Source organism: Hypomesus nipponensis, chromosome 24 (assembly GCF_054491055.1).
Source record: "Hypomesus nipponensis isolate SF chromosome 24, ASM5449105v1, whole genome shotgun sequence".
Classification (NCBI taxonomy): Eukaryota; Metazoa; Chordata; class Actinopteri; order Osmeriformes; family Osmeridae; genus Hypomesus; species Hypomesus nipponensis.
In genome coordinates, this window is record NC_140384.1 from 11,750,533 (window position 1) to 11,776,686 (window position 26,154).

The following is a 26,154-nucleotide window of genomic DNA, read 5'->3' on the forward strand; positions in this document are numbered from 1 at the left end:
CAGATACAAATGCGTCTTCACTATTAAAATTATATCATTTTTGTTCACCCGTTGTCAGTTTGTGGTTTGGATCTAAACACAGTCATGCAGTATTGTTGACCTACTAGTAGGCTTAGAACACAATTTGATTTGACATCTATGCAGAAACTTTCTTTTTATAAGGTTCAATAAGCTTTTAAATAATAATGTAGCTTCGGTTGGGTTTGTCTTTCCAAGTTTGTCTGTCTTCTAATTTATTGTTTAATTAGTTTAACCAGTGTGTCTAATGCATCTAAATCTATGATTAATTTTGTATTTATTTATTGAGTAATACTATTCTATCCTCACATCAACTGTCGTTTGTCGGCTGCTTATCAAGCTAAATAAAGCTCTTCTTAAGTATATAACTTTTTGCACCGTTTGAATTATTTTAGCCTAAAGTCCCGTTTATATATCTGCATGTATTAGGCCTACTTCTATATCCTCGTTTCTCATGTTTGTGAATATTTTGACCAGGCTTTGTTTCGACTGAAAGCCGAACTCGCAATGCCCTCGGTAATTAGGCCTAGTAGGCCTACCTACACCTGCTGCAACAATTAGCATCCCCGCTGATTGTTGTGCACAGTAGATCAGAATGTGCAGTAATGGATTTCTGAAACGGACAAGAATTTGCCGGAGGTCCACAATACAAACTTGCTGAAAACAATTGGCCACTCGAGACCGCTGAAACGACCGGACCGACAGTTTGCAACAACAAATAAAGTATAAACACGACTGAAGTTCCTGAGTTCGCCGCCGAGGGTTTGTTGAAAACTCGGCTAACTATACTCTGAAACTAGCTACAGCAACTGCATACAGAGCCGGATTTGACAACAAACGAATTGCCGCAGACTTCGTCACTGAACATTTAATGTCAGTAGACTAACTCACCCAGTTAAGATATATATTACATGTACTATTATTCCTATACAGTAACATAAATAATAATATTCAATGAATTATAAGTTGGTAACAAAATATTAAATGCGGAACTCCGTGTGCGCAGCATGTATCCGGAGGACCAGTCTTTCACTGCACCGGGCAGATAGTGTTTTTAGACTAGAGCATGGAAAACGAAAGAAATGTGAAATTGTGAGATTTTGCGATTTTTATTGTTCCATTTGAAACAAGAGTCTAGCGTGAATATATAAGCTGATTTGGTAAACAAGCAGTCGAATATAATTTCCCAGTTTTTGTTTGTAAGTTTCGGCGTCTTGTTAAGTTGCAGAACTAGCTATTGTATCGATTTAACTATCTAGCTGTTACAAATCCATATGTCCACGTATTAATCCCGTTGAAATATTTTTCTTCGACTGCAGCTAGTTACCATCAGTGTCCGGCAGAAGAAAGGTAACCCCTAACATGGATGAGGAGCCAGAGAGAGCTAAACGCTGGGAGGGAGGATACGAGCGGACATGGTGAGTCTCAGTTTACTGGGACGCATGTCTCCCCCACCTTGCAGAACCATCAGCCTGTTGATGTTGGCCTACTGACATCATTATCAGCAGGGTGCGAATTGGGGGTGGGGGGTCTGACCCCCACACGCCTTAAAGAAGAAGTTGACCCCCCCCCCCCCCCGATTGTCATTGTATAATTTGCACTCTGATCATCAGCCTGTTGTGTGTTCTGTCTCGCTCACAGGGAAGTGCTCAAGGAGGATGAGTCGGGGTCTCTCAAAGCCACTGTGGAAGACATCCTCTTTCAGGCCAAAAGGAAAAGGTGTGTCTGTTGGAGAAGAGATTCCTCTCTTATTGTTTGATGTTTTTGTTGCACTGTGACAGCTGAGATGTGGTAACTGAGCCTAGGAAATATCTCCTTGATTCTGATTTGAAGAAGTTAGAACTGTCTACTTCTGATCCTTGATCTTCTGCTGTACTATCTACATGTACTATTTGTATGTCACTTTGGATATGGCGTCAGCTAATTAAATATAATGTAAACATGTTAATGTGGTTTTATTTACCTTAAAGTTAATCTCCTGGCATTGTATCCACACAGGGTGTTTGAGAGTCATGGACAGGTGCGCCTTGGGATGGTGAGTTTGACAGGTTGGCTTTATGTTTGTTCTCATGATTTCATGTCACTTTCTGTCTCCCTGTCCGTCGATATGAGATGGTGTAGGCTGTGGAGTGTGAGGGTTGGGGTGTTGACCTCTTACTTTAGACTTGTTTCCAACATCATGACATGTGATTGTGCTTCCCAGATGAGGCACCTGTATGTGGTGATCGACACCTCAAGAACCATGGAGGACCAGGACCTGAAACCCAACAGGCTCACCTCCACCCTCAAGGTATTTAGCTCACCTCCACCCTCAAGGTATTTAGCTCACCTCCACCCTTAAGGTATATAGCTCACCTCCACCCTCAAGGTATTTAGCTCACCTCCGCCCTTAAGGTATTTAGCTCACCTCCACCCTCAAGGTATATAGCTCACCTCCACCCTCAAGGTATTTAGCTCACCTCCACCCTTAAGGTATATAGCTCACCTCCACCCTCAAGGTATTTAGCTCACCTCCACCCTTAAGGTATATAGCTTACCTCCACCCTCAAGGTATTTAGCTCACCTCCACCCTTAAGGTATTTAGCTCACCTCCACCCTCAAGGTATTTAGCTCACCTCCACCCTCAAGGTATATAGCTCACCTCCACCCTCAAGGTATTTAGCTCACCTCCACCCTTAAGGTATTTAGCTCACCTCCACCCTCAAGGTATATAACTCACCTCCACCCTCAAGGTATTTAGCTCATCTCCACCCTCAAGGTATATAGCTCACCTCCACCCTCAAGGTATTTAGCTCATCTCCCCCCTCAAGGTATTTAGCTCACCTCCACCCTCAAGGTATATAGCTCACCTCCACCCTCAAGGTATTTAGCTCACCTCCACCCTCAAGGTATATAGCTCACCTCCACCCTCAAGGTATATAGCTCACCTCAACCCTCAAGGTATATAGCTCATATCCCCCCTCAAGGTATATAGCTCACCTCCACCCTCAAGGTATATAGCTCACCTCCACCCTCAAGGTATATAGCTCACCTCCACCCTCAAAGTATATAGCTCACCTCCACCCTCAAGGTATATAGCTCACCTCCACCCTCAAGGTATTTAGCTCTTTACCTTGAGGTAAGGATACATGAAGACCATAATATTGATCCCAGTGTAAGGCTACGATAATAATGTAGTCCATTTGTATGGTTGATGTATTGATTGACTGACTGGTAAACTGACTCCTCTTCTACTTTGCAGCTGATTGAGTTTTTTGTGGAGGAGTACTTTGACCAGAACCCTATTAGCCAGGCAAGTGTATGCTGTGCCCACCCCTTCAGTCAAACCTTTGAATGTGACCCATTGAGAAAACTTTATGACTTGTGGTTATATTTAGGTTGGCATCATCACCACCAAGAACAAAAGGGCAGAGAAGCTGACAGATCTGGCAGGTGAGGATCAGGACCCTAACCAGGACCTTCCACTAGCCTCCTTAGAGTCATCTGGAAGCTGATGGACACTGGTTCATATTCATAGAGGGAGGGTGGAGGGGAGAGAGAGTGCGAGGGTGGAGGGGAGAGACAGAGGGAATATGGAGGGGAGAACAGAATAACAGCAATGCTCAGGACAAGACCAGAGCAGGTTTGTTCAATGTGTTGCTCTGTCCCCTAGGCAACCCAAAGAAGCATGTGGCAGCACTGAAGAAAGCGCTGGACTCGAGCTGTGTTGGAGAGCCGTCTCTCTACAACTCACTCACTCTGGCGATGCAGACCCTCAAGTACGAAGTCTGTCTGTGCAGTACATTGATGCTGGGCAGCCTACATGTTGGTTTGTTTTAAGCCCATGTTGTCTCTGCAGACACCTGCCTGGCCACACCAGCAGGGAGGTTCTGATCATCTTCAGCAGCCTCACCACCTGTGACCCAGCAAACATCTATGAGCTGATCAAGGTAAAAGATTCCACCCCTCTTCACATGATGCTGCGGTGTTCTACAAGGGTTTGTCTTCATTAGTCTCTCTCATGTTTCCTTTCTCCTGTCTTCATGTCGTCTGTTTGGTGTGTGTTTGGTCAGACCCTGAAGTCCCTGAAGATCCGTGTGTCTGTCATCGGCCTGTCTGCTGAGGTGCGTGTCTGCACGGTGCTAACTCGAGAAACCGGAGGTGAGGAACCACCTCTGCTTCACAACACTGTGATGAGAGGCTGCTGCTTGTTCCCATGGAGGGTAATGAGGTTAAACCAGTATTGGGAAAGGGGAAGGACTAGTACCTAACGCTTCCCATCCACACACATTACCGCCTAGGACAGAAGGAAGGAGTATTTATAAAAATGCAGTGATAAAAAAAAGTGATTAAATTCGGAATCGTGTAGGGCTGCAACAACAAATCGATTAAAATCTATTAATAAAAGCATTGGCAACTATTATCGATTCGTTGTGTCGCGCGATTATTACGCCACTCAATATGTCGCGGAGATGTTTGAGTATAAAAAAAAAGTTACATTGAGCGCGGAGTGGAGGTATAGGAAAGACCATCGGAGAGACGTTGTTGAGGAACGTTTTTCAGAAACACATGGCGGAGGCAGAGAAACAGTACGATCCCCAAGTCATCCAAGGTGTGGAAGCATTTCACACTAAATACATCGAAACAGTGTGTTAATTGACCGAGGTGAAGTCAGTTTCATTTTCGACGTTTGTCTCACATTCGGAAGACGCTACTTTGCAGCATCGCGTTAGGGACCGGGTGAAAACAACCCATACCATTTTGAAAAATTTAGACTTTTATAATATTTTTAGGAATATAAAACCTCAACCAGACATTAGAGTACCTTAACAATGTCTGGTATACTTCCACAGCCTTTACTTTTTCAATAAAGTTTCAAATAAAATGATGGAAAATCACTCATCTTTGAAAAAAGCTTAATCCTCGCAAATCTTATAATTGTGTCAAAATATCTTAAATATACACCAGATTATTCTAATAAAGTCTGGCCTATTTCCACAACCTGTCAATTTTCAATAAAGTTTTATACAAAACTCAAATAAATTGCTCATCAAAATAGCATTAAATCCACGCTAATATTAATAACTTTTTCAATATTGTGTGCCTGTTTGTGCACATTCTGAAGATTTTTTGCACTATGAATTTGCACTGTCAGTTCTGTTTTTGAATAAAGGGTTGGAAATTAATGCTTTTGTTTTAGTTTTTTATCCGATTAATCGAAAAAAGAATCGACAGATCAATCGATTATTAAAATAATCGTTAGTTGCAGCCCTAGAATAGTGTCTGTTGTGTGACTTTCCTAAAACAAAATGCTATATCAATTATTTTGGTTCCACGTGTTTCCCTGGTGACAGGGTCATACCATGTGATCCTGGATGAAAGCCACTTCAAAGAGCTGTTGATGTTCCACGTGAAGCCTCCTCCAGCCAGCTCCTCTGCAGAGTGCTCTCTCATCAGGATGGGTCAGTCTGCAGCTACCTCACCTGTCTGTCTGCAGCTACCTCACCTGTCTGTCTGCAGCTACCTCACTTGTCTGTCTGCAGCTACTTCACCTGTCTGTCTGCCTCTATCTCACTTGACTGTCTGCAGCTACTGAACCTGTCTGTCTGCCTCTATCTCACCTGTCTGTCTGCTGCTATCTCACCTATCTGTCTGCGGCTATCTCACCTGTCTGTCTGGAGCTATCTCACCTGTCTGTCTGCTGCTATCTCACCTGTCTGTCTGCTGCTATCTCACCTGTCTGTCTGCCGCTATCTCACCTGACTGTCTGCAGCTATCTCACCTGTCTACAGTTTCTGTTAACTGTAGTCTTGGCATGATTGTAACCGCATGTTCCTGAAGAACTAGTGATTATGATCCAACGTTTAAGCATCTTGTTGAATAGTTTAATAGTTTACTTTGAGGGGACTAGTATGAGTAAGCAGAGTAGGTTTCATGCATGTGGCTCCTTCCTAGTCAGTTAGCAGGGGGTGCATTTTTTGGCAAGACACTACAGCCCTGCCCTTAAATGCACCCCCCCCCCCTCCCCCCGTGTAATTTCTGTTCTGTATATCCCAGCATCAAATGATTTGTACTGTACTGGGGACTAGTATGAGTAACGGCGAGCCATAGAAACAACAAATAGTCAACTCAATTTTTCTCTGGCTCTGCATAGGACATTAGCTAGCAATCTTAACTTAACACATTTAGTTAGTTTACCATAACCCATAAATATTATAGAGATCCCACATCTTCAGCTACTAATACACATATGACTTAGTTCAGTAGTTACCCAAAAACTATTTCTGTGGAGCTCCGCAGTGGCTTTGGTCTTTCCATCCCACTCTGCTTTGAGTGGAACTGTTTTGTGACTTATGAACCACATGACCACCTAGCTTCCTGACACTGTGTTGACGCAGATCTTTCTCGCTATGGGTTTGCCCTAGCTTAGTCCTGCATGTAGAATGCTTGTGTCCTGTGAATATGTTGTATGAATAAAATACAATCATTGATTGTTGTTGACCCTCTTGTCTCTGGCAGGATTCCCCCAGCATACCATGGCCTCGCTCTCTGACCAGGAGCCCAGACCAGCCTTCAGCATGGCGTAGGTACCGGTGATGTCTTTTAGGGTTACCATGGATTCCCCCTAACCTCATACACACATGCCTTAAGCACGTAGACCCATGATATCTGTTAGTCACAATCTGTAGAACAAGCTCTGCTTCATTACAATTCTGTATCTTATCATTAATTACTGTGTGTGTGTGTGTGTGTATATATATTTATTATGTATGCATGTGTGTATATATTTACTGTGTGTATATATTAAGTGTTTGTGTGTGTGTTGCCAGACACCTGGACAGCAGCAGTGTGTTTGTGTGTATATGTGTGTGTATACTAAGAGTGTGTGTGTGTGTGTGTGTGTGTGTGTGTGTTTGTTGCCAGGCACCTGGACAGCAGCAGTGATCCGTCCCTGTCTCTAGGAGGATTCTTTTGCCCTCAGTGCCACGCCAAGTATACAGAGCTTCCTGTGGAGTGCAGAGTGTGTGGTATGTTTCTACACAGAGCTTCCTGTGGAGTGCAGAGTGTGTGGTAGGGTTAGGTTAGGGTTAGAGAGTGTGAGTGTGTGTGTGTGTGTGAGAGAGTGAGCGAGCAGCTGGTGATGCTGTAGTGTTCCTCAGGGTTGACGCTGGTGTCTGCACCTCACCTGGCCCGCTCCTTCCACCACCTGTTCCCCATGAACACCTTCCAGGAGGGTCCTCTACAGCACGGAGGAGAGAGGTAGGACACACCACACAAACACCTTCTACTATACACCCCTAACCCTTCTACTATACACCCTAACCCCCAGTCCTTACACCTGCTCTACTGTTTCAGGTTCTGCCATGCATGCCAAGGGGAGCTGAAAGATAAAAGTGTAAGTTTAACCCTAGTCACCTTATCACCTTCACACACCAAACATGCAGGACAGTTAAACCCAATCACCTTCACACACCAAACATGCAGGGCTGCGTTTCCCGATAACGATGGATCGTAGCAACGATCGAGCAAAAAACTAAACCATCGATATTTCTTACGTGCGTTTCCCAAACATGCTCGTAAGGAGTAGGGTAATCTATGCGCTTTAAAGAGTTACGAATTTTCAAGAGACACTAGCTATGATGTCTTTGGGAACGGCCCGTAAAACTAAGATTCATCCTACGATGGATTCTACAATCGACTTAGGCTTACGATGCTTTCGGGAAACGCACCCCAGGACAGTTTAACCCAATCACTTTCACACACCAAATTGTTGTATCACAATGACAATCACATAACATTACCGTTTTTGATCTTTCTTGTTTTCTTGGTATCACTCACTTCTCTGTTCCTGTGTGCAGGTGTTCACCTGCCCTGTGTGCAACAGTGTGTTCTGTGTGGAGTGTGATCTGTTCATCCATGACACCCTGCACTGCTGCCCCTCCTGCATCCACTCACACAGCGCCCCCTGAGGGCAGCAGGTCAAACTGCAGCCACATGCTCTTCTGCTCTGAGTCAGCACTTGCTTGTCCTGGAGAGCAGATTTGACCCCCAACCCTGGTGTTTGAGACACCAAACTTGTGTATCTGAGGAAGTTTAACTCCTGGTAAATTTGTGATCTTAACTCTTCATGCTAAAAGTGGAGAGCAAATTTGAGTGTACCGCAGGTGAACAGCTGCAGAAAGTGTTTCCTTGGAAGAGACCAAGGAACCCTAACCCTATAGATGGGGTTGGGTTTAGATACGTCAGATTTCTCTGCTTTATGAGTGGTGTGTTTCCAACAGTGCCAGTATTTCATGGAACCTTTTCAGTCTATTTTCAAGTAGATGTTTCCTATTGTGTCAACGGAGACAAACTTTGTCTTGTGACTCAGGAAGTGTACGTAATTTGGCCTTTTAAAGTATGTTGACTTTTCCTGTTTTAAGTGTTGGTAGTGTTAAAGCTCTAGTATCAGGACAATGGACCAAACCTTGACAATAAACTTGAGCAATTTTTCTAAATGCTGTGTGCAAGTCTAAACTGGTTGCTTTCGTGTCTGTCTGGGTTAGGGTTAGCTTGGGTTAGCTAAGGTGAGCATGTCTGTCTGGTATCTTCCTGACACCAAAATACGATATGCACTAAGATCACATCTCACCTAGGCCTTTATTTTCATTCATCACAAAATGACACAAACATATTTTCCATTATGGAATGATGGTACGAAATACAATTCTGACTTGCCTCTAAAACCTAAAAAGGTGCATCTTATTCTTCATAAACTAAAGCAGAACTGCAGCCCTGTGATCTGCTTCTCTATAGACCAGTTACTCAGGCAAATAACATCTAGTGAAATCCCCTGAGATTCTCCAGGAAGAAGGCAGGTCACTAAGGAAGGCACACACAGAAAAAACACCTCACATATCACACCTACAGCCACAAACATCCCTGAAACACTGCAGTAGTAAGCTGGATGGGTTAGGGTTAACCCTTAGCTGGATGGGTTAGGGTTAACCCTAAACTGGATGGGTTAGGGTTAACCCTAAGCTGGATGAGTTAGGGTTAACCCTAACCCATCCAGCTTACTACTGTTTGGGTTAACCCCAATTTTCATCATTTTACCAAAGATACTCTGTCAGACCCATTAGATTTTAGTCTATGAGCCCACTATAAGTCCACATGTCTCTGTGGTGCTGGGGTGGAGCTGGGTCCGGGGCTGGGGGTGGACCTGGGTCCGGGGCTGGGGGTGGACCTGGGTCCGGGGCTGGGGTGGCGTCGGTCCAGCCAGGCCTGCAGCAGAGGCAGGTGTCTGTCCATCCAGCGGATGTTCTCCTGGATTGTCTCGCTGGTCTGCTGGATGCACCTCAGACTCGCCCCCGTCTCCTCAGTCAGACCTCCGAAGAAGCTACGCACCTGAGGAGAGCACATGTGACAGGTATGTAACAGCTGTAGCCACGCTCCGTCACGACAAGGCTCGTTCGCCAGGCGCGGGTAGCCCGTTACATACCTGAGGAGCAAGTTTCACGGATATAACTCTGTTACACACACATGCACCACAGCACACACAAGTAAGTATAAGTACTTACATTTTTGACTCAGACACAACAAATCCTTCTATTTACTAAATACAGGTCTGTCTCCAAACATACCTCCTCCAGCTTCTCCCTGGTGGAGTACTGGTTGGTCACGCCATTCACCATTCCAGCAATAGAATGAGAGCCCAGGTCAAACCTAGTAAGGAAAATCATGAGTTAAGGGTCACATGATGAATCCTCACAGCAACACAGCCTGCAAAGACTGACAGCAGCAACAGAGGCTTTGGGGAGAGTGAGTCAATTTGTTCATACTTCCTGACCAGGGACAATCTAGGTGTTTGTACCTCTGACCAGGGACAGTCTAGGTGTTTGTACCTCTGACCAGGGACAGTCTAGGTGTTTATACCTCTGACCAGGGACAGTCTAGGTGTTTATACCTCTGACCAGGGACAGTCTAGGTGTTTATACCTCTGACCAGGGACAGTCTAGGTGTTCGTACTTCCTGACCAGGGACAGTCTAGGTGTTCGTACTTCCTGATCAGCGAGAGCCAGTTGTGTCGGAGGAAGTCCCAGGCCAGTGCAAAGCCTCGGGGGTTCCTGCTGATGGAGATGACCACGTGAGGAAGGTCCTGAGTCTTCATCACCTCCCCTGAGAGACTCTGCTGCATCATCCTGGGAGAGGTAGAGCAAGGAGGAGATCTTGTCAGGTTTACAGCAAATGCTTTCAGAGTGAAACATGTAAGGAAGTTGTCTTCTGTCTCCGTCGTGTATCAACTCACCACTGTAGCTTGTCCTGCAGAGGGCTGATGGTCAGGGCTGACTTGATACGGCTCTTCAGAGAGGTGTGCATAGACTGCCGGTACTTCTCAAACAGGAAGTCCCAGCCATCTGGAGTACGGGCTCCGATGGCAAACACTGCCATGCTGACGTCACTAGGGAGGCTGGGAGGGGGCAAAACGGTTTTATTGTCTGCTAACTAAGGCCCAATCCCAATGTCCACCCTGACAGACTTTGAGGTGCAGGTTTTTTTTCTCAGACATTTTGAGCCCTTTATGCACCCTATACGTAAGGGAATTGCCCACACTTCACAGCGTTGTAACATGAAGCACGAGGGTTACCAAGAGAACCCAGTAGCAAGAGAAAGGTCCCGGCAAACCCACCTCATAAGACAAGAAGAAGAACGGTAAACAAACAATCATGGATTGAGCAACCAACGCTGAAGTAAACATAGTTAGAAATAAAGGTTTACATGTATCTTTAAACACAACTCACTGATGGTTAATATAGCCAGAGCTGTGTGTAGTGTGTCTTTTGATGTGCTTTCATCAGATTTGATTAAACAACATTACTATTTTGCCAATACTGCCATAAAGTGCTGTCCCATTCCTAATTATAGCATTTTGATCCCTTGCAGCCTCTTGCACTCAACCACTAACCATGTGACATCAAGTAAGTGTGTGAGTGTTTCGGGTTCAGGGGGGACATTGGGATTGGGCCTAAAACTCCAAGGTCAGTGACGAGAGATGAGATGCTTGGTGACTTCTAACCTCATGTTGCCATCAGACTCCCTCCAGCGGGTGAAGAGCCGGGATGCCGTGGCGACGCAAGGGGGGTGGTTTCTAACGCAGGCAAAGAGCAGCAGGTAGCTCCTCAGCACGCGTTGGGAGACGGAGCCCTCGTCGCTCCACGTCTGATGATCAATCAGCTCCTGGAACAGCTCCACTATGTAGCCCTGGGAAAAAGGTATGTTGCTGCTAACACCTCTGCCTCCACCTCTATCAACCTGTCTCTCTCCACTCCCATTCCTTCTCTTTCACCCCCACACACACTGTACACAGTCTTAGACCCCATCCGTACCTTCATCTGGTTCTCTAGGTGTAGCATGTTTCTCTTCTCCATCAGCTTGTAGATGGGCACGAGCTCCCCCAGACCCTGGGTGACAGGCATGATCTCCGTCTCCTTTGACAGGTAGAGGGACAGCTCCAGGGCCACGTCCAGACTCACCTTCCCTACACTGAGAGCAGGGTTAGGGTTACCATAGATCCCACCTAATCCTAACTCTTACCCCACACCACTTCCAACCCTTCCCCACGCTGCACACCGGAGGGACAAAAGGTCACAATCTTATTATTTGATACACTATTGATACATTGACAAAATATTTAGTTTTAACCTGCATGCAAGAATATCCTTTGTCATGATTTTACATGAACCTCAGGAAACAGGCACCTCCGGTCACCTCATATGACCTCAGGTCACCTCATGAGCTCAGGTCAAAACTGACAGTCAAATAGCATTTCTAAACTTCATCCTTGTCCAGACAGTCAAAAAAGTATTCAACTGAAATCATCCTTACTGTCCAGTTAAGAGACAAGCTCTGTCAAGACCCTGACTAATGGCAGTGTTTGCAACTCACCTGACGAGCTGGAAGGCGTTGTTGATGAGGCTGGCGCGGTCATTGCTGCTGAGGGCGGTGTGGTTGTGCCTGAGCAGCTGGGTGAGGGCGCTCCAGCCCCGGCCCTCGTAGTGCACCATGTAGTAACCGCTCATGTCCACGTTGAACTTCACCCAGTCCACCTCCTCTGGCAGGTACAGCACAGCTGGGCACAGGAAGCACCTTGGATTGTTTACTCAAGTCTTACCTCTGACCTCCTCCTGACCTGGTCTGAAACTCACCAGTCTTGGTCTTGAGCAGGAAGCGCTGGATGGTGCTGGAGGCGCTGGTGATGTAGGTCAGAGGGACCTGCCACAGGAAGCTATGGAAGACACGTGACCAACACTATGACCATTAACCTGCAGCATTAGATAACGATAACGGCACAAAAATCCTTTCCTAAAATTACATATTGGTGGCAAAAACTAAGCATGCTGGCAAGGTGAGACAGCCAGTGTGACACATTCCCAGTATGTAACAGAACTGGACCTAACTCTAAACCCTTCCTGGTATGTAACAGTACTGGACCTAACTCTAAACCCTTCCTGGTATGTAATAGTACTGGACCTGACCCTAACCCCTTCCTGGTATGTAACAGTACTGGACCTGACCCTAACCCATTCCCAGTATGTAGCAGTACTGGACCTAACCCTAACCCCTTCCGGGTATGCAGCAGGATTCTCAGCCAGGGTACGTACCCCTCTGTGAGGGAAGGGTCGTCAGTCTTGAGGTAGCGCTCCTGGTTCAGTGTGACCTCACGACCCCTGACCACCACCGTGACTAGGGGGAAGCCCTCCTGCAGGGTCCAGGTGTCCATGATGGTCTTCACGTCCAGCTCGTCCTCAGAGTACCACCTCTACACACATAGTAGCCATATAGAAACCTGTCTTGAAGTACACTGACAGCACCGTATACAGGACAGAAACCTGTGTTAAAGAATCTCCTGGGAGCCACGTTCACTTACAGACGCATCAGACTGGTGCTGGGCCCGGGAGCAGAACTCTCCTTTCAGCCGGCCTTCATCCAGGTCATCACCCTGGCAGATCTGTGGAGTTCAGTTACATCAGTACAGACCATAAGACACCACCAGAGCCAAGAGGTGAGCAAACACACTCACGTTGCTCAGGCTTTCCCACAGGTGGCTGTTGACGGTGTTCTGGAAGCTGTAGCGTCTGAGGTAGCGAACAATGCCGATCTTAAAGGCTTCAGCCGTCAGGAAGTCTCTCAGCATGTTCAGGATACAGGCGCCCTGGAAACACAGTGGCACAGATGTAGAGAAAGCCTACATGGACAGTCTGACCTGACGGGAAGTGGATGGGGAGACGGACCTTGTCGTACGACACGTCGTCAAACATCTCCTGGATCTGGGTGGGGTTCTCCACAGGAGAGGAGACAGGGTGTGAGGAGCTTAGAGAATCCACCTCCATAGCCTCAAAACACTTCCCCAAGAAGAAGTCATCCTGGGAGGGGGGGGTCGAGAGAGAGAGAGAGAGAGAGAGAGAGAGTGAGGTATGTGTGGTTCATACCAGAGTGACATTCAGCATAGTTATGGATCTCTCACCACTTGTAGCTCTGGGTTGGTGACATTGACAGACACAAACTCCATGAACTTAGCGAAGCCTTCGTTCAGCCAGAGGTCATTCCACCACTGCATGGTCACCAGGTTACCAAACCACTGGTCAGGGCAAGTGGAGGACAGCCTCAGTTAGGACACTGGCACCATTAATATTAACTTAAACATATATGTTACATTACATTTGACATTCATTAATTTAGCATCAAAAGCAACCTACATAGAAAATGCAACAGAACCACTCAGCTCAAAACAGTATTTCGGTGGTCAGAGTTGCCACATCTCAGTTACCAGGCACGGTTAAAATAAATATATTACCCTTTATTCAACCATGAAAGTCCTTCTTAGACCAAGGCCCTTGCAGGCATTAACATTGTGTAGTATCTAAGATACAGGTATTAACATTGTGTAGTATCTAAGATGCAGGCATTAACATTTTGTAGTATCTAAGATGTGGCGGTTGAAGGGTGACATCAGGTGAGCAGACAGGACCCCTGTTACCTGGTGGGCCAGCTCATGGGCAATCACCATGGTGATGCCCAGTTTGTCGGAGGCGGAAGACTTGTTGGGGTGGAAGAGCAGTCCTGACTCTCGGTAGGTGGTCAGACCCCAGTTCTCCATTGCTCCAGACTGGAAGTCTGGGATGGCGACCAGGTCTGTAGAGACACCGTCAACAAGTCATTTATAATACCAGCAAATATTTGATTTATAGTGTTGTCTTCTTGTCGAGGAAATCTCAGATTTCCCTCAGTGTTACAGTTTTTTTAAAGCTATCAAGCAATAAATGGCAATATATTTATATTTTTCAGAACATTATTTACCAAAAACAAGCCAATGTCAATGAGTGAATTCAACACTCAAACACAAAAACCTTTATAAACCTTTCTGATAAACTATTACTGGAAAGCAAGGGACTACTATGAACACTTACATACTGGGTAGTATTGTTATACTTAAACACTAGATAGTGTATGTATATATATATATATGTGTATATATATATCTATATATATATATATATTATAATTATACTAAGTGTTTTACTGGGTGCTACTTGTAGACACCTTGCTTGGGAAGAGGGTAGGGGATGTCAAAGTAGTCGTCATAGAAGTCCAGAAGCTTGACTGCAGCGTCGAGAGCAAATGAAGTCTGGTCAATCTTGTCTGGTACAGCATATACTGAAATCTAGCAGAATAATGTGAGGTTAGAAAACAACAGGATGTATAAATTCAGTCCTGGCCTGGTCCTTGTAATGCCCTAACCCTAATGCCCTAACCTACAGTAAAGCACTTTGTTAATCTAGCAGCCGCTTTTATACAAAGCAACACGTCAAATGCTCCATGAGCTATCTTCTTCAGTCTATCCACTATACACAACCTCTGATATTTGCGAGCCAGGAGAAACAGGAGGGGGGGGGGGGGGGTGAATGTGGGGACCTCGTTACCTTGACCCCGTGCTGGGTAGTTTTGCTGACAGACAGGAAGTCAGACACGATAAATGCCACCAGGTAGGTGCTCATTCTCACACTGGTGTCGAAGTGGTCTTCCAACAGACCGCCTGGCAACACCACCGTTTTCACCTGCGATGGAGAAGGGATGTAGATGAGAAGGGATGTAGATGAGAAGGGATGGAGATGAGAAGGGATGCAGGTGGAGATGAGAAGGGATGTAGATGAGAAGGGATGTAGATGTAGATGAGAAGGGATGTAGATGAGAAGGGATGCAGGTGGAGATGAGAAGGATGGAGACAGATCAGAATGAAATTTTAAATCTTCTTGTGCTGTGTTTTCAGAGCAGCAGTTGTTACTGTGACATGTTACCATGGGCATGTTGGAGAGGGCGTTGTGGCGGGGCTCTCGCCGGATGCGGATCGTGTAGTTGGCTTTGAATGCAGGTTCATCAAAACAAGGGAAGGCTGCACGTGCACTGGTGGCTTCGAACTGGGTGGACGCCACAATTCTGACATGGAAGAAGAAACTTTGTTCTAACATATTCTAATGAAACACTAATATAGTAAAGTATTAAAACTATCCATATAGTTACATTTATTTACCTGACTTCTCCCTCGCTGGTGCGGTAAGTACTTTTATAAAACCCATGGAAACTGTCAGACAAGTTGGCTCCAAACTCCAGATATACCTCATAGCGCCCCCTCCTGGTCAGCACAGTGTCAGAAAGCAGGGCCAGCTGCTGGAAGGCAGGATATTCCAGCACCTGAAGAGGCCTGGAACCTTCTGCTGCCAACAGCACAGCGCTAGATATCTGGAGGTCCTTGCTGTGAAGGATGATGTTGTGGGTGTCTGTGTGCACCTCCAGCTCGATGAGGACAGATCCACTGAAATCCAGAGTGGTCAGGTTAGGGTGGATGAGGAGATGGTAATGGAGAGGAGAAACTGTTTCTGGGAGCCTCATTCTGTCCCACGGGAACGGTTGGCCGTTTGTAGCCAAAGGGGCAAAGGATGGAGGCTTGCTTCCGCTGTGTCCTGGCAACTGCGCGGCTAACGTGAGCTCATCGTGATGCAGGAGCAGGAGCACGAGGACAGGGACGATGAACATGACGCCGACACTCACTCCAGCCGTCACACCTCTCAAAAAGCCTTTACCTACGAAGGGACCAAAGACGGCATATAATATCACGAACGGTCAACGACACTTCCAACTGTGAAATATTTACACTCCTACATTCTGCAAGTCTTTCGAATGAAACGGACCTGGACTGGTTTCGATTTCAGTTTATCAGTCCAATTCATACGATGTAACGCTTTTAAAATACTGATATGAACTAATGAAGCTATCGTTTCAAACACTTTACATTGGTGTGAAATAGACAAACATTTTCAGCGGGTAGAATGTATATTTTATAAATAGCCTACCGTCTCACTTCGGGATACGCACTCAGCAGCCAGGTAGCCCAAAAAAGATTTGAATTTGAAAGTGAAAATAAAGTGGACTCGCAAGAGACGTGCATGCCGGGACAGTGTAATTTTAAACCCGCAATGCACCGTTAATTAAAACAGTGTCACTGATAACTGACAATGACTTGATAATGTACAAATCATTGTTGAATTAAATGAAAACATCCTAACCCATACAGGAAGTTGCACCGCTTCAGACGGCGTCTACACCCTAGCAGCAGAAATCGGAGTACACACTAGAGGGCACTACTTTTCGAAAGCTTATTACATTTTGTTACATTTGTGGTGAACAATTTCACACTTAATTCTAAATGTGATGATAAGAGAAACGTCATACAGACAATTCTGTTCACAACACAAGGCCAGTGTCTCGGGAAAGAGAGAACAACTAAGGTAGACGGGAAGAAAAATTTGAGACAGGGTATGTGGAAGCTTATGAATCAGATTTACTGTAAACTTTTATCATCCACATTTTGGCAATGCCTGATTCTGACATTGGAGCCATTAAAAAAGTTGCGAGTGTGTGTGTTTATGATAGTTGTTTAAAAGGAAGAGGATAACTTTATGTCTAGGAAAGTGTAGGAGTGATTGTGCCAAGGGATAAAGTTCATCCCATCTGCAAAACATTAATCAGTCAACTTTACTGAGGGACTGTCCTCCTGTATGAGGCAGTCTCCCACACAACCCTGCTCGTGTGACAGTGAAGGTGACAGATCTGTATGATGTGCTGACATTTCCACTGACCATTTGAAACTTAGAAAGAGGCTCATCCTAACCCTCAGACACACAGTCCCAGAGCAAAGGGTGTCTGTGTTGACAGTAAGAGTAAAGTGGGAAACTAGTCAACATGCTCAGGAAGGTTCTGGTTGGGGGGCTGTGTGCGGCAGTGACACTGGCTGTGGGGATCCTGTTGGGGCACTTTGGCATCCAGCAGAGCGACTCTACGCCGTCTTGGGTCCAGGACATGGCAAGGGATGTAGACGAGGACCTCATCCAGAGATTCATCTCTGAGGTGGACAACATGGAGATCCAGGAAAACCTCAGGTAGGTCAGGATAGTAGTTGTCAAGTCAATTCAGATGTCATGTTTATCCTTCTCCAGAGTATTAAAAACATTTCTGTTATAAAACGTTTTAGGCTTTGAAAATTAAAACCTTTGTTTCTATTTTCACTTTAAGCAATTGTTCATTTAAATTCTGTTGTTGACATTACTTTTGTCTTTTATGAGAAATCTGACTTAAATCTCTATAGTGCTTGTCAGATCTGCCCACAAAATGTGCTAGCATGTTCCATAATGTTGGAGCTGATTTATTTGAACTCTACAATAACCGATGATCACTCATTCCCTTCTGACCTGTGTGTGTGTGGCATCCACCCTGTGTGTGTGTGGCATCCACCCTGTGTGTGTGTGGCATCCACCCTGTGTGTGTGTGGCATCCACCCTGTGTGTGTGTGGCATCCACCCTGTGTGTGTGTGGCATCCACCCTGTGTGTGTGTGGCATCCACCCTGCGTTTGTCCTGTCAGGGAGCTGACCAAAGTGCCCCACATGGCCACAACAGAAGGGGACCGGGCCACCGTGCAGTACATGCTAAGCAGGTGGCAGGACCCTGACACTGGGCTGGACCACACTTGGGCCGAGGACTATAGAGTCCACCTGTCATTTCCAGACCCCAACAATCCCAATACAGTCACAGTGGGTGAGTCAAAGATGTTCTGCTAAATGAATCAATGTAAATGTAAGTTTTGGATCCAATTCCAGCAAGAAACCAGCATTTCATTACATTGAAATGTTTGGGGATGTGGTTTGTTTGTTGCATAGATAAGCCACTCGTATTTTCTCAAGGCTTATGTTATACATTTATTTGATAAGTCATAAAGTGAAGAATGATGTTCTTCAAGGGCAGGGAGAAGGGTTTCTCCATTCAGGAACAGCTGGCTGAAGTTTAAATTGGTCCAATTCCCCATAATTGTGTTATATATCTTTATCCCTGATATACAATCTGCATCTGTGACAGTGGAGCATGTGTGGACTGTGTTCCAGTGACCTCCTCCGGTGCTGTCCTGTACTCGGCCAGAGAGAAGGAGAAGCCATACGAAGCAGCCCAGAGCGACCCTGCGGTGGTCCAGCCCTACGCCGCTTACTCCCCTGCTGGAAACGTCAAGGTTGGCAGCATCTGGAACACAACCACACGGTTCACAACATCTGGAACACAACCACCCGGTTCACAACATCTGAAATTCAACCCCACGGTCGTAGCATCTGAAAACTCAATCATAAGGCAATATGTGTTGTCTCCTTCTGTGATCTGTACTGCTTAGGGATAATGGAGTGTTAGATAAGATAAGACTTTACTGTCCCTACTGATAAGGTTAGGGTTGTCTTGTTTTCACATTTAAAGTACTTAAATACTGTACAAAACTGAATGAAACTACAGAAAGATGGACACTCGGCTACATTTACATTACATTTAGTCATTTCGGGCAGAGTGACTAATAGACTAGTAGACTCAGGCGTCAACCAGGTAGCCTTGATTCCATTGTTTATCCTTCTGTGAGGCTAAAACATGACAATTGTGTCATTTTATTGTCTGCAACCTTTGAAACAAATTTCTAAAAGGACAGTCCAATTTGGTTGCCCTCAAGGTTGTGGGAGACTAGATATGTCATAAAGATTATATCTCCCTCTACTGTTTAAACCAATAAAAAAAGCTAAATTGTAAAAACCCTGTCTATAAAACAGCAAACCATTCTCTGGACTGCTGTTGTAACTCATCACATTACATTATTGGCATCACCAGACCAGTTCGTAAATGGGAAGTGGTCATGGACCTCAGTTAATTTTTTTATTTCCAGGGGCCATGGACAAAAGAGCCTCTGGATGCAATTGGATTGAATTAGATACAACCAGCTCCTCTGTACAGTCGTATCAAAGCCACCCCACATCAGATAAATGGTTGTGATTGGCCCTATGCTTTTTATGTCGGTTGAAATCTGTTTGAATGGGAGAGAGGCCAGACCCATCAGTCAGAGCAAATAAACCCTGATCTGGCAGATTAGTCACGTTCCCAGGCTAGTCATTCTTATTTCATCTGGTATTACTTTAAAAAAGACTTGACACCCATAAAGGTTCCTGAAGTCCTCTATATTGATCTGCATTAGCCAGTTAAGCCCTGTCCTGACTGGGGTACAGAGTCCATGCAGACATCCAGGTTTGGCCCCTGATTCATGCCCCCATTGTGAAGCAATGACCCTCGTGGTACGAGGATCCTAACCCTAATAGCTCCTCACGTTACAGCGTGGAGGTATATCCAGCCACTTGCATGTGCTTTGATATTGAGCCAGCTTTTGTGTTTCAGGGCAAGCTAGTGTATGCCAACCAAGGCAAGCCAAGTGACTACCAGCTGCTCAACCAAACCCTGGATCTGGCAGGGACCATTGCCATAGTGAGATATGGTGGAGAGGGAAGAGCTGGGAAAGTGAGTCCACGCTATCGTCTTGTCCCCCACCCTAGACATCTGCAAGACTTATGTTCTTACATAGTAATAACTGGACTAAGTGACTTGAATAATGAAACGATTGTAGTGCAATAATGCAAACGTCAAGATGTCTCTGTCATTTTCAGGCCATCAATGCAGCACCTTATGGTGTGGCAGGAGTGCTTGTATATACCGATCCATTGGATATCAATGATGGCAAGATGTCTGATGTCAATGAGACATATCCCCATTCCTGGTACATGCCCCCTTCTGGGGTGGAGAGAGGCTCCTACAACACAGACTTCGGAGACATGCTTACACCTTACCTGGCGGCTAAAGGTAACCTTGGAAACATCATCCATTCTATAACAGTGCTCTTCCCGCAGTACTTCACATAGAAGATCGCACAGTTGTGTAATTGTCTGTAACACACTGTCTGACAGTCATTCTTGAAAAATTAACTTTTACAGAGGAAACTTACAGAATACCAGTGAAGGCCATCAAAGGGATCCCTCCTATTCCCACTCAGCCAATAGGATTTGAGGATGCGTATGCCTTGATCTGGTACATGCAGGGCCATGTAAACTGTTGAATTGAATTGGCTCAGTGGTAGAACACATGACTCCAATTCAAGAGGTCACAATCCCACCCATGTATGTTGCTCTGTATAAATGTGTGTCCTAATGAACACATTGTTAAATGAGCTTTTTCACTGCTGATGCAGTGAGCTGGGTGGTCCAGAAGCACCAGACACATGGCAAGGAGGGTTCAACTGCACATACAACTTTGGGGGCCCGGGATTCCAACCCCTGTCTGCTTTCAACAACAGGTAAACAGCTTTATTTCAGTGTAACTAAGGCAGCTGGACTAATCACAGACTTTAACATTCAGGCCAGCTGGGCCACAGGTCTCGCCCAACTACTATGATCTCCTTTATGACTGAAACCAAACTGCAATTCCAAGGACTAGTTTACATGCGCCAAAGGGAATACACAATGATGGACTGTTTGTTTGAATGTCACCCCTCAGCGATGTGAAGCTGGATGTCTATAACAAGGAGGAGCTGAAGGACTCCTCCAATGTGATGGGGGTGATCAGAGGCAGTGTTGAGCCTGGTGGGTAGGAGGCACACTAGGCAATAGGCTAAACTGCATCAACACAGGTTAAACTACTTAGCTTATTATCTATACTATATGAGCAGGCCTTGTTTATTGTTTATACTGGTACAGCAAATATGTTGTGTAGATTCCTCTACACATGCTCAACAACTCATTAGATGTCCCAACAAGACATCTTAATATTTCAGTAGATTGTTCTGTTGTGTTCGTGCAGACAGATACGTCATCTATGGCAACCATAGAGACAGCTGGGTTCATGGGGCCATCGACCCCAGCAGCGGAACCTCCGTTATGTTGGAGTTGACTAGGGTGCTGGGAAGGATGGTGAAGCAGGGTGAGTATGGGTGGAGGGGACTAGGATACAGAATGTAGGTGATGCAGGATGGAGGTGACTGGAGTACAGAGTGGAGGTGACTGGGGTACAGGGTGGAGGCGACTGGGGTACAGGTGACTGGGGTACAGTGTGGGGGTGACTGGGGTAAAGGGTGGGGGTGACTGGGGTACAGGGTGGGGGTGACTGGGGTACAGGGTGGGGGTGACTGGGGTACAGTGTGGGGGTGACTGGGGTACAGTGTGGGGGTGACTGGGGTAAAGGGTGGGGGTGACTGGGGTACAGGGTGAGGGTGACTGGGGTACAGAGTGTAGGTGACTGGGTGGAGGTGATGCAGGGTACAGGTGACTATGGTACAGGGTGGAGGTGATGCAGGGTGGAGGTGACTAGAGTACAGGGTGGAGGGGTGACTGGGGTACAGGTGACTATGGTACAGGGTGGAGGTGATGCATGGTGGAGGTGACTGGAGTACAGAGTGGAGGTGACTGGGTGGAGGTGATGCAGGGTACAGGTGACTATGGTACAGGGTGGAGGTGATGCAGGGTGGAGGTGACTAGAGTACAGGGTGGAGGGGTGACTGGGGTACAGGTGACTATGGTACAGGGTGGAGGTGATGCATGGTGGAGGTGACTAAAGTACAGGGTGGAGGGGTGACTGGGGTACAGGTGACTATGGTACAGGGTGGAGGTGGTGGAGGTGACTAGAGTACAGGGTGGAGGTGACTGGGGTACAGGTGACTATGGTACAGGATGGAGGTGATGCAGGGTGGAGGTGACTAAAGTTACAGGGTGGAGGGGGTGACTGGGGTACAGGGTGGAGGTGCCTTAAGTATGACAGTATGGCACTCGTGACACAGATGTAGGTGCTGAAAGAATAGCAAACTGCATCTTCACCTGCAGGAACATGGAAGCCTCGCAGGTCCATCATCTTTGGCAGCTGGGGCGCGGAGGAGTTTGGTCTGATTGGGTCAGCAGAGTACACCGAGGTGAAGTTACCTTCAAATAAAATATCATGTTTTAGAACACAGTCTCTCATTGTGGAGCACATCAGCATGCTCTGCTGCTGGGAAGGTCCACACATAATGTTCCATCTTTTTGTCTTCATCAGGAGTACTTCACCAAACTAAGTGAGCGCACTGTCGCTTATATCAATGTGGATATTTCAGTTTTTGGTAAGAATAAACTCCAAATCAAATTACAGTTTCTAATGTATTTTCTTGGTCATGTCAGTCTACATTTTGCCCTTCATATTTAGCCAATGCCACACTAAGAGCTTCAGGGTCACCCTCAGCTCAGAGCGTCATCTTCAAATCCTCCAAACAGGTGGGTGGGAGTTAACAGTTAGGACAGGAGTTTTTTGTATATAATATTCCCTCCACTCTGCAATGGCCAAGACACAACAATGTCCTTGTCTTTCCCAAGGTCAAGATACCTGGATCAGATTCCACCTCTGTTTACGACAACTGGATCCGCTACTCTAACAGGAGCAGTCCTGTTTATGGAGTCATTCCTAAGTGTGTACTTCTGTATTAGAAATTTAAAAAAAAAACTAAAGTAAACTAAAAACTAGGCTTTATGTGGTGAGTTATGGTTTGTGAGAAGCCTCAAAAGATAGAAGATAAATAACCATTAACACCTTAACTCAACTGATGCACAAAAAATGTGTGTAGTGACTTATGATGTACTACAGTTGACCATCATAGCTATCGTGCTGTAACAGGTACTAGCTGTCTGCTTCCACTAATTTAACATATCGCTGCTGTAACATCTACATACATTCTATTCTAGGTGTCATTTCAACAATTAGAAAAGTTGTATTTAACATATTTTTGTTGTTTAAGTGTGGGCTTCCTGACTGGAGCAGGAAGTGACTATGCCCCCTTCATCCACAACCTGGGGATCACCTCCATGGACATCTCCTACACATATGACAGGGTAACACTCATCTCCTACACGTATGACAGGGTAACACTCATCTCCTACACATATGACAGGGTAACACTCATCTCCTACACGTATGACAGGGTAACACTCATCTCCTACACGTATGACAGGGTAACACTCATCTCCTACACGTATGACAGGGTAACACTCATCTCCTACACGTATGACAGGGTAACACTCATCTCCTACACGTATGACAGGGTAACACTCATCTCCTACATGTATGACAGGGTAACACTCATCTCCTACACGTATGACACGGTAACACTCATCTCCTACACATATGACAGGGTAACACTCATCTCCTTCACGTATGACAGGGTAACACTCATCTCCTACATGTATGACAGGGTAACACTCATCTCCTACATGTATGACAGGGTAACACTCATCTCCTACACGTATGACACGGTAACACTCATCTCCTACACATATGACAGGGTAACACTCATCTCCTTCACGTATGACAGGGTAACACTCATCTCCTACACGTATGACAGGGTAACACTCATCTCCTACACGTATGACAGGGTAACACTCATCTCCTACATGTATGACAGGGTAACACTCATCTCCTACATGTATGACAGGGTAACACTCATGGCATCACCCCCACAAAACATCAGTGCCACTGCACTAGAGCTACATAAATGAAGCTTCCATCAAGTTACATAGCCCATTATGTTCAAAGTTGTTGTCATCATGGTGTCTGACTGTTCTGAGTCCTGCAGACTAAAACAAAAGCGAGAATCTACCCTGCCTACCACACGGCATACGACACCTTTACCTATGCATCCAAGTTCATTGACCCAGGTGAGCTGAACATTATAGGAAAATTGTAGTAATATAAAAGACAAGAACATCAAGCAAGTCTCTCCACCAACCTGGTATCCCCAATATGCTCCTGAAATGCTTTGTTACCCACTCCCAGGTTAGGGTTAGCCTCCCAGGTTAGCCTAACCCTAACCTTAACCCCCTCCAGGATTCACCAGTCACCAGACCGTAGCCAGGACAGCAGGGAACGTTCTGATGCGTCTAGCTGACAGCCTCCTGCTACCGCTCAACTGCAGTGACTATGCTGAGAGCTTGGAGGCCTTCCTGGACGTGGCACTGGAGCTGTACAAGCAGCCCCTGGACGCACACAGCATCTCCCTGAGTCAGGAACTCACCTGCCTGGAAATACGCAGATCACACACTGTTATCACTAACTAACTGTTGTCACACATCACTGTTATCACTGACCCTTGCTTTTATCACACATTAGTTATCACCAGACCCAAACATAATATGCAGATTTTTTTTCACATTTTCTGCGGTTATTCAGACTGAAAATCTGCGGAAATCTGCAGAATTCCGATAGCCTTCCTGTTCTTATGTCGGAGCGACCGAAGATGTTCCACAACAGTTTGACGGCATATGGTCGATTGAATGTTGACAGAATTTGCAAAAAAGTATTGATCCATCCTTTTAAAGATCGGCTGAAAACCCCCTGGCCCTGTCTCTTGCTGTAATTTAGATCGATAAATGTTTCCTTTTCAATTCTTAGCATTTTTGGCCAACGTTTTAATAATAGAGACGTAAAATGAGTTGAAAAGTGTATTTAGGCCTACATTTTGCCTCTGACCAATGCGTTCTACTTGAAAATCTGCGGGACCAATGCGCCCACGTATTCCGTTTGGGCCTGGTTATCACTGACCCTTACTGTTATCACACATCACTGTTATCACACATCACTATTATCATTGCTCCCACTGACCTGCGCTCACCAGACATCATGTCCCGTTGCAGTGCCGTTACAGTCAGCCGTGACCAGGTTCCGCTTGGCTGCTAGTCGTTTGGACCAGGTCATTCGAGACTCAGATCTGGCCAATGAGACGTGAGAGTTCTGTGCTTTGAGACACCTGTAGAGTTGTAATTTGTGTATGTGTATTCCACTCTTCAGTTTAATGTTTTTGTGTTCTTTTAGGCCGCTGAAAGTTCGTAGGATCAACGACCAGCTCATGCTCCTAGACCGGGCGTTCCTGGACTCACAGGCATTTCCAAATGAATATGGATTCAGGTGTGGATCATAAAAGAATATCATCAAAATAATCATATGAATTGTAAATGTCCACTCACCTGGCTGCCCTGGCCTCTGCAGGCACGTGTTCAGGCCTGCCTCTGTCGATGGACGCTTCACCTTCCGTGGCCTGGCAGATGCCTGTGCGAACGCCATGGCAACAGGACTGGCATCTGATTGGCAGAAAGCTCACCACCACGTGTCAATCTTGAGCCAGGCCATTGCAGGCGCCGCCTCCATTCTAGATGATGTCATCTAGCAACAGGAAGTGTTTATTGTTACCTCAGGGATGAAAGAACCTCTGACCTATGAAACTCATTGCACTTCTTATGACATACTAATGTATTGTAAGTAAAAAACAAACATATTTTAGTGAACTCCATGTAATTCATGCTCATTTTAATACAATCAAGAAGTAAATATTGCACCTTACATTTACATTAATTTAGTATGTAATGAGATGTGTATGAGTATTTGATGCATATGAAAATAAAAATATGGAAATGACATATAAATGCATAATGAAAGTCAGCATGAACTCAGGCACCAGAACAACTTTGTTGTAACATAAGGGATAATCAACACATACTCGTGCACATATCCATGTTCATACCATCTCATCGATTTTAGACACCTAAGTTGTGCTATGTTTTGATTGTAGTCCGAAACTGCAACCTGCACTCACACACTCCCTCTCTCACTTCTATAGTTGATATGACAATTCTTAACCGGTTGGTGATGCATCGAACTAAGCTATAATTATTTTCTTTTTAAACTTCTCCACTGGTTTACTTGTCTG

The 26,154-nt window shown here is 45.6% G+C and overlaps 3 protein-coding genes across 8 annotated transcripts; 2 read left to right on the top strand and 1 right to left on the bottom strand.

Annotated features, from left to right (window-relative positions):
* Nucleotides 1-522: 522 nt before the first annotated feature.
* Nucleotides 523-8,495, top strand: gtf2h2 (general transcription factor IIH, polypeptide 2). 6 transcript variants are annotated; one of them, XM_084690769.1, is made up of 16 exons: nucleotides 523-891; nucleotides 1,338-1,436; nucleotides 1,660-1,737; nucleotides 2,017-2,053; nucleotides 2,222-2,308; nucleotides 3,260-3,310; nucleotides 3,396-3,450; nucleotides 3,671-3,776; nucleotides 3,857-3,947; nucleotides 4,071-4,158; nucleotides 5,352-5,459; nucleotides 6,517-6,580; nucleotides 6,922-7,025; nucleotides 7,158-7,257; nucleotides 7,354-7,393; nucleotides 7,857-8,495. In XM_084690769.1, exons 2-16 carry the CDS (start codon nucleotides 1,381-1,383, stop codon nucleotides 7,965-7,967), a joined length of 1,176 nt encoding a protein of 391 aa, XP_084546895.1. In that variant the 5' UTR covers nucleotides 523-891; nucleotides 1,338-1,380; the 3' UTR covers nucleotides 7,968-8,495. The 6 variants fall into 6 exon arrangements, with proteins under 6 accessions (XP_084546895.1, XP_084546898.1, XP_084546896.1 ...); XM_084690772.1 differs by having other exon boundaries at nucleotides 523-780; XM_084690770.1 differs by having other exon boundaries at nucleotides 806-912.
* Nucleotides 8,496-8,618: 123 nt separating this feature from the next.
* On the bottom strand, nucleotides 8,619-16,674 carry erap1b (endoplasmic reticulum aminopeptidase 1b). Its single transcript, XM_084690775.1, has 19 exons — nucleotides 16,386-16,674; nucleotides 15,566-16,115; nucleotides 15,333-15,471; nucleotides 14,958-15,092; nucleotides 14,578-14,698; nucleotides 14,015-14,169; nucleotides 13,502-13,615; nucleotides 13,269-13,400; nucleotides 13,058-13,189; nucleotides 12,905-12,985; nucleotides 12,639-12,796; nucleotides 12,183-12,262; nucleotides 11,923-12,106; nucleotides 11,364-11,520; nucleotides 11,054-11,238; nucleotides 10,286-10,447; nucleotides 10,038-10,178; nucleotides 9,621-9,702; nucleotides 8,619-9,384 (listed from the first exon to the last, which is right to left on the bottom strand). The coding sequence occupies exons 2-19, from the start codon at nucleotides 16,066-16,068 to the stop codon at nucleotides 9,139-9,141; spliced, it is 2,907 nt and encodes a 968-aa protein (XP_084546901.1). The 5' UTR covers nucleotides 16,069-16,115; nucleotides 16,386-16,674; the 3' UTR covers nucleotides 8,619-9,138.
* A 600-nt stretch (nucleotides 16,675-17,274) lies between these two features.
* naaladl1 (N-acetylated alpha-linked acidic dipeptidase like 1) lies at nucleotides 17,275-25,730 on the top strand. The gene is made up of 19 exons (XM_084690560.1): nucleotides 17,275-17,471; nucleotides 17,953-18,125; nucleotides 18,470-18,591; nucleotides 19,785-19,904; nucleotides 20,051-20,243; nucleotides 20,375-20,468; nucleotides 20,629-20,733; nucleotides 20,934-21,019; nucleotides 21,237-21,356; nucleotides 22,253-22,338; nucleotides 22,461-22,524; nucleotides 22,608-22,675; nucleotides 22,775-22,866; nucleotides 23,194-23,287; nucleotides 24,028-24,109; nucleotides 24,279-24,452; nucleotides 25,085-25,172; nucleotides 25,263-25,355; nucleotides 25,437-25,730. Exons 1-19 carry the CDS (start codon nucleotides 17,275-17,277, stop codon nucleotides 25,612-25,614), a joined length of 2,229 nt encoding a protein of 742 aa, XP_084546686.1. The 3' UTR covers nucleotides 25,615-25,730.
* The last annotated feature ends 424 nt before the right edge of the window (nucleotides 25,731-26,154 follow it).

What these genes read in the sequence shown, in the direction of transcription:
- naaladl1 (XM_084690560.1), top strand. Translation starts at nt 17,275, where the DNA reads ATGCTCAGGAAGGTTCTGGTTGGGGGGCTGTGTGCGGCAGTGACACTG. An exon ending in GGGAAGGATGGTGAAGCAGG is followed by an intron (nt 21,357 to 22,252) that starts GTGAGTATGGGT and finishes CTTCACCTGCAG; the next exon opens with GAACATGGAAGCCTCGCAGG. An exon ending in CCAAATGAATATGGATTCAG is followed by an intron (nt 25,356 to 25,436) that starts GTGTGGATCATA and finishes TGGCCTCTGCAG; the next exon opens with GCACGTGTTCAGGCCTGCCT.
- erap1b (XM_084690775.1), bottom strand. Translation starts at nt 16,068, where the DNA reads ATGTTCATCGTCCCTGTCCTCGTGCTCCTGCTCCTGCATCACGATGAG. An exon ending in CTACCCTCTTCCCAAGCAAG is followed by an intron (nt 14,170 to 14,577) that starts GTGTCTACAAGT and finishes GTGTCTCTACAG; the next exon opens with ACCTGGTCGCCATCCCAGAC. An exon ending in AGCACCAGTCTGATGCGTCT is followed by an intron (nt 12,797 to 12,904) that starts GTAAGTGAACGT and finishes CTATGTGTGTAG; the next exon opens with AGGTGGTACTCTGAGGACGA.
- gtf2h2 (XM_084690769.1), top strand. Translation starts at nt 1,381, where the DNA reads ATGGATGAGGAGCCAGAGAGAGCTAAACGCTGGGAGGGAGGATACGAG. An exon ending in CTGGCGATGCAGACCCTCAA is followed by an intron (nt 3,777 to 3,856) that starts GTACGAAGTCTG and finishes TTGTCTCTGCAG; the next exon opens with ACACCTGCCTGGCCACACCA. An exon ending in GCTAACTCGAGAAACCGGAG is followed by an intron (nt 4,159 to 5,351) that starts GTGAGGAACCAC and finishes CCCTGGTGACAG; the next exon opens with GGTCATACCATGTGATCCTG.